The 6,239-nt window shown below is 51.8% G+C and overlaps 1 protein-coding gene across 1 annotated transcript; it reads left to right on the forward strand.

The window, feature by feature from the left end:
- The first annotated feature begins 795 nt into the window (after positions 1-795).
- On the forward strand, positions 796-4,120 carry C1H17orf97 (chromosome 1 C17orf97 homolog). Its single transcript, XM_043449856.1, has 2 exons — positions 796-1,096; positions 3,406-4,120. Exons 1-2 carry the CDS (start codon positions 796-798, stop codon positions 3,861-3,863), a joined length of 759 nt encoding a protein of 252 aa, XP_043305791.1. The 3' UTR covers positions 3,864-4,120.
- The last annotated feature ends 2,119 nt before the right edge of the window (positions 4,121-6,239 follow it).

Genomic DNA, 6,239 nt, shown 5'->3' on the forward strand with positions numbered 1-6,239 from the left:
ATTTCACTTAGCTCCTGGGGACAAAAGCAGACAGTCAAGGGGCAGGTTCCAAGCACTCACTGTGTGCACAGCTGTATGGGATACATTAGGGAGCCCGAGAGCGGACGAGAGACAGAATAAAGATTCTAGAAGAGCCTGAGGAATGAGAGGTGTTACTGCAGCCATTTTGGGGAAACACAAACTGTGGTGGGTAAATCTGGAAAGGAAAGGTGACAGATTGCATCTTGTAAGCTACACTGAAGTTCAATTTTGATCTGATTTGCAACAGGGCACCCCTGGAGAGTTTTAAGCCAGAAAGTGAAATTGTCCATGGTCTTTAAAAGTTCTTTCTAGCCCCTGCGTGGATAAAGAATGTGTGGGAAGGGTTTGGAAGCAGAGACTATTTAGGAAAGAGGTCCAGAAGTTCAAGTCCCAGGCATGGTGGTCAGTCCTAGCCTAGCTGAGGATACAGGGAGAGAGTGGGGCCAAGGAAGACAGCCATGGCTCTGGCCTGCCCAATTGTTCCTGTTCCCTGAGATCAAGACTGATAAAGAAACGAGTTTCTTTGGACACGAGGGGGTTGAAAGGCCAAGGCAGACGCATGAAATTGAACTGGGCAGATAAAAATGTAGCAGAGAACACAAAGCATTTAAAAAGGCACAGGAATGGAAGACGTATGTCCACCCAAGCGTTTCGAATCTTCCCTTTAGCGCCGACCAAGTCAAGCACAAAGGCTGAGCTACACACGCGCGCATCTGCAGTCTGCTGGCGGCTCCTGGGCCGCAGCCTCTGGGTTGCGCATGCGCTGCAGTTGCCATGGAGACGCGTGGCCCTTCCCGGGCGCTAGGCGCCGCCGGAAGCCACTGGCTCGGCGGCCGCGGGTCTCCAGCTGCCGGAGGTGCGGGGGAGCGGTCCCGCGGGTGGATGGACGGCGGCGGTGGGGCCCGGGCGTTGGAGGACGACGAGGACGAGGAGGAGGAGGAGCGACAGGGCTGCATGGCGGCCTCGCAAGTCTCCAGATTGCCCCCCATCGCGGGTTGCACCTCAGAACTGACCAAACGGAAGGTGAAGAAGAAAAAAAAGAAGAAAAAGACCAAGAGGTCGGGCAAAGGGGACGGTAAGAGGAGCAGCTAGCGCGGCAGCCTCAGCTCCCACACCTGAAATTCTTCTCCGAGGACACCCACTCTACCCCTGAGAACCCTATCTACAAGTGCAGCCCAGAAACAGAAACTCGTGGGTACTAATCAGAGGTCCCCTGGCTCCCCGCACGATGAGGCTCCAGCCCTTCCCATAGAAACCATCCATGTCCACAGAGACCCCAAATCCTGTGTCAAGTTCTCAGCACCTATGGAGACCTTCAACCCCACATAGAAACACCCCACAGAGCCTCCCAGCCCCACAGTGACTCCTAGCTTTATACACACACTCATCATTCTAATCCCTCAGTCCAAACTCAAAATCCTGATCATCCTTACCTTCCCCACAAAAACCTCAAGCCCTCCTACAGCGATGCCTTTATCCTCATACACAGACTTTCCCCTCCACAGGTAGTGAGGCACTAGTGACCTGTTCTGTCAGGCACACACAGAAGCACAGGCTCTTGCCTTCCAGCTGAGGACCCTCCTTACACCCTCATTCCTTAGGGGCCCCTGCCTCTGGGTGCCGCGTAGACACCCCGATGCTGTGTGTGCTTAGTCGCTCAGTCGAGTCTGACTCTGCAACCTGACGGGCTGTAGCCCTCCAGGCTCCTCTCTCCATGGGGATTCTCCAGGCAAGAACACTGGAGCCGGTTGCCACACCCTCCTCCAGAGACACCCAGGAAGTGCATATAATACAGAGTATACACCTTGTACAGACTGCCCTTCCACTTCCCTCACCTGCCAAGGCCAACCTTCGACTGCACACAAACACCATCACACCAGGCATTGCTATGCACTTTATCATCCTCAGCACCCTCAACAACACCCCCTTCTATCAGTATTATCACCAAATAAAGGTAAAGCATAGATAGCCAGCAGGCACACACATTCACAGGCTGCACACTCACCTGCCTAGACCCCTCCCCACCCCCATTCACATACAACTATACACTTGGGATTCTCACTCCTGGTTTCCCTGTGGACATATCACAGAAACACACCCACCAGCAGCTGCCACAAACCCACAGGCTTACCGTGCTCCTCTCAGAGAATTCCCTAGGGACTCCACAAAGGCCCTGAGCACTCACTTGTGGAAAGAGTGCAACAGTGATGTAGAATATGCCTGTCTGTGGGTGCTGTCTCTCTTGTCAGTTGTGTGGTCCACTGTGGGGGCTCTTGCTATCAGGGAGGTGGATCAGCGCCCCTTACCTCTAGCATAGTTAGTCCTGGGTTCAAGTCTCTGGGCCCTGGCCTTTGTACAAAGCTGGCTCCCCTGGCAAGCTGGAGGCCAAGATGTAGCAGCCTTCCCTTGTAGTTTGGAGAAGTGGGGGATGGGCAGATTACAATTACTTCTCCAGGTGGAATCATCATAAAAAGGCAAGAAAACAGTTCTGGAGTTTAAGTCAATAAGCTCCAGGTGTACCTGCCAAACAGATTAGGAAATTTATTATCTTTTTCAGCTTAGCCTCTGACTCTAAAAATTACAGTGGCATGTACTTCATACTGTCAGCAGGGGACACCAAATAGTTTTGGGGAAGTGGGAAGGTATAGGAATGCCGAGAGGATTTTTTTACCCCCCTTCTCTCCTTTTCTCTCTCTCTTTCTTTTTTTGGTGGGGGGAGGGAGATTCCTCTCTCTCTGCCCCCAAAATAGGATGAGCTGAAGAATCACAACATGTAGTATTTTATATGCACGTTATATAATTCAGAAGTGCTATTAATATTTCAAAAGAATCAGTATACGCCACACAGCAGAAGTATTTCCTGGCTTGACAGAATGCTTTCCATAGTCAGATTTAGGAAGTTTTTCTGTTATTCTCCATTTCTTCCATCATAAAGTGTCTAGACTAGGGGTAAGTCACAGGCTCCCAGAACTGGGCAGTACCTTGGCGAGCAATGGAGAGGTGAGGTGGGGATGTGTGGAAAGAACCCAGCGCTGGGAGTCAGGCCTGCGTTCAGATCCAAGCTCTGCCACCTGCTATGTGACATTGGAAACTGACGGAGGCTTTTGGAGTCTGTTTCCTCACCTGGAAAACAGGGCAGATAGCCTCTCCCCAAGGGGATCTAGCTCATAGTATATGCTCAGTAAATGGTTCCTCCCTGCCCAACATGACAGCCCAAAGTCTATAGGCAGTGGGTGTGTACGGGGCTGGTGGGCTTGCCCACCTGAGCCCTAGGTAAGGAGGGGCCTTCAGTACCCTCCCCACTTCATCTTTGGTGGTTTGGGCATCACCCCTGAGCGGGCTCAGGGCAAGTATCACAGAGGCTAACGCCGCCCATCTGCTCAGCAGATAAACATCAGAGTCAAGGCATGAAGACTCAGCAGCTGTCTCCAACCTTCCATGACATATTAGGTCCCAGCAAAGATCACGGCCCGGGGCCAGAGCACAGACAGAACAAGGATGAAAGCAAGCTCTTCTCCTACTCCACCACTGTAAGCCTCCCCCGCTTTGTCGAAATAGAAGAGACCCTTTCCAACCAGGTCAATGAAAGTCTGCGCTGGGATGGCATTCTCGCTGACCCAGAGGCTGAGAAGGAAAGGATTCGCATTTACAAGCTGAACCGTAGAAAGCGGTACCGAATTTGGGCCCTGAAGGGCTTCCACTCTGACCCTGGTGCTGCAGAGACCCCCGAGGACCCAGCCTACCTCTCGGATCAAGACAGTGGCAGCAGCAGGCAGCTGATGGCCAAGGGCCCCAACCACTGCTCAGAAGGAAACCTCGTGTCTACGGACATACCACCTTGAATGTGCCCAATCTCATCTGATCTCGGAAGCTAAGTGGGGTCGGGCCTGGTTAATACTTGGATGGGAGAAGGAAACCTTATCCCGAAGCTCCTCCACTCCGACTTCCCTGCTGCTCTGCTGGAGCCAAAGCCCACCCATGACCTGGATAAGCTTATGATTTATCCTTCCCACCAGTCTATGTGTTAAAACTATGTCTATACATAAATAAAGGGAAATCAGACTTAGCTCTGAAGGAAGCAGGTGTCTGGTGGGTTGATGAGCTCAGTTCGCCTTCCACCAAGATGTCTTTCAAAGGCCCAGGAAAGCCACAGCTCCTTAAGAGTGTAAGCAGGTCGATGAACAAAATTCTCTTCTGAATGTCCTTTTTTTCTCAAATAAGCTGGCATTGCTTTGTTATTTAATTTCCCGTCACAATTAGCTATCTATAGTCTCCCCCACCCACAAAAAAAGAGAAAGTGGGTAGATGGTATCAATTCTAAATCTGTTTTAAAAAATATTTATTTGGCTGCCATCGGGTCTTAGTTATGGCACTCAGATCTTTCATTGTGGTGCTCAGGCTCCTCTCTAGTTGTGACTTCCGGGTTGAGTTTCCCGCCTTGAGCCTGTGCAATCTTAGTTCCCCAACCAGGAATCAAACCCAGGTCCCTTGCACTGGAAGGTGGATTCTTACCCACTGGACCACCAGCAAAGTCCCTAAATTCTAGTGTTAATCGCTCAGTCGTGTCCAACTCTTTGTGACCTTATGAACTGTAGCCCGCCAGGCTCCTCTGTCCATGGGATCCTCCAGGTAAGAATACAGGAATGGGTTGCCATTTCCTCCTCCAGGGGATCTTCGCAACCCAAGGAGCAAACCTGGGTCTCCTGCATTGCAGGCAGATCCTTTACAGTCTGAGCCACCAGGGAAGTTCCTCAATTCCAAATCTTAAACTAATTTCATGGGTAAAATTCCTCCCTTACACAGCATGTTTTCAGAAGCCCAAGGAAAATGCCCTGAATAGCCTGGAGACTTTTCTTTTTTAGATATACTCACTGCGCTTTTGTGGCCTTCAGAATAAGGGAGTTCCAGAGAATCCCCTAAGGGAGGTTATCACGCGAGGTCTCAAAAGGAATATTGCTTCTCTTATCAATATGGTCCTCCTCTAATCCCCCAAGACAGTATTTCAAGCAAACTTATGGAGCATTCAAAGGCTCTGCAGTACTATTTGTTCAAAGTTAATGTTCTTGTCTACAAATACTGGGTGAGGGCCATGTGCTGCCTTCGTCTGGGTTCTTCCAGAAGCAGACAAAGACTCCACCACAAGTAGACGATCTGGGAGGCGAAGGGGGGACCAGTGGAGAGGATGCAGAGGAGGGGAAATGGCCAATCCAGGGAATCTAGTAAACCAGCTTCCACACCGGGCAACTGGGCCTCAACCCCACAGAAAAACTCCGTCAGGATGACCCGGCCCGAGGGTGAGGGAGCTGGGGTGTCACTCTCCCCAGAGGCATAGGCGGAGGGGCCCTGGGGGGGTGTTGGTTTCTGGGAGTTTCCAGCCTGCCACATGAGGGCTAGAGGCCAGTCTCACCTGTGGGGCAACCGCCCTCTGGCACAAAGATGCAGCTGGAAGGTTCTGAGAGATCGAGGTGGTCTCGGGTAGCACTGGACACCTCTGTCAGCACAGTGCAGGCCCCAAGAGGGACACAGTGGACGTGAGGCTCCAGCCTTCCAAGGAGGTGAAGGCGTGCAGGGTACTCGGGAGAAGTCGAAATCCAACACAAAACATCACAGGCAGCTTCTTTAAAACTTAAGAGAAAGTGGTATGAGCCAAGCACATAGGCACATTCTAGCCACCTGACCAGCCCTGAAGGTTGGAAACCCACCGCCTCGGTACTGACCAAGGCAGGTGCAAATCATAAACCCAATTATTTCTGAGCTGTGCTGATCAGCTGATGCATTCTGCTGCAGAATAGCTCACGGACCCACGGGTACGCAGCCTTGTTCATCTTAGTGAATAGATTCATCGTGTAGTTCTGGAGATGAGTATTCAGGCCCCCGGCAGACAGAGCAGCCCCTTAAGAGGTCCAGTGTCAGGGTTTTCATGTCTTGGCCACCAGACCTTATAAGATATACTGAAGAGGCTTTCAGAAGAGCCCTTCCTACCCTGGAGATGAGGTTAGCAGCCTGGCCTGGCACAGGCCATCCCTATGCCAAGGCCAGGCCGGTCCTGTGCTATCAGGTTGTGGGGCACCCATAGAATCAAGCAAAGGGGACCCTGGGCTCGGGCGCGGCTCCATGGTTAGGAGGAGATGGAAGTGTGCTAGACCCAGCCTTAGACCTCGCCCGGTGCCCCGGGTTCAATGTAAGGACAGCAGAGGGTGGGGCAACTGAGTTGGCAT

The sequence above is a fragment of the Cervus canadensis genome, chromosome 1 (assembly GCF_019320065.1).
Source record: "Cervus canadensis isolate Bull #8, Minnesota chromosome 1, ASM1932006v1, whole genome shotgun sequence".
Classification (NCBI taxonomy): domain Eukaryota; kingdom Metazoa; phylum Chordata; class Mammalia; order Artiodactyla; family Cervidae; genus Cervus; species Cervus canadensis.

Coding starts and splice junctions, on each gene's coding strand:
- C1H17orf97 (XM_043449856.1), top strand. CDS start 796: ATGGAGACGCGTGGCCCTTCCCGGGCGCTAGGCGCCGCCGGAAGCCAC. Junction 1,097..3,405: donor GAGGTCGGGCAAAGGGGACG/GTAAGAGGAGCA, acceptor CCATCTGCTCAG/CAGATAAACATCAGAGTCAA.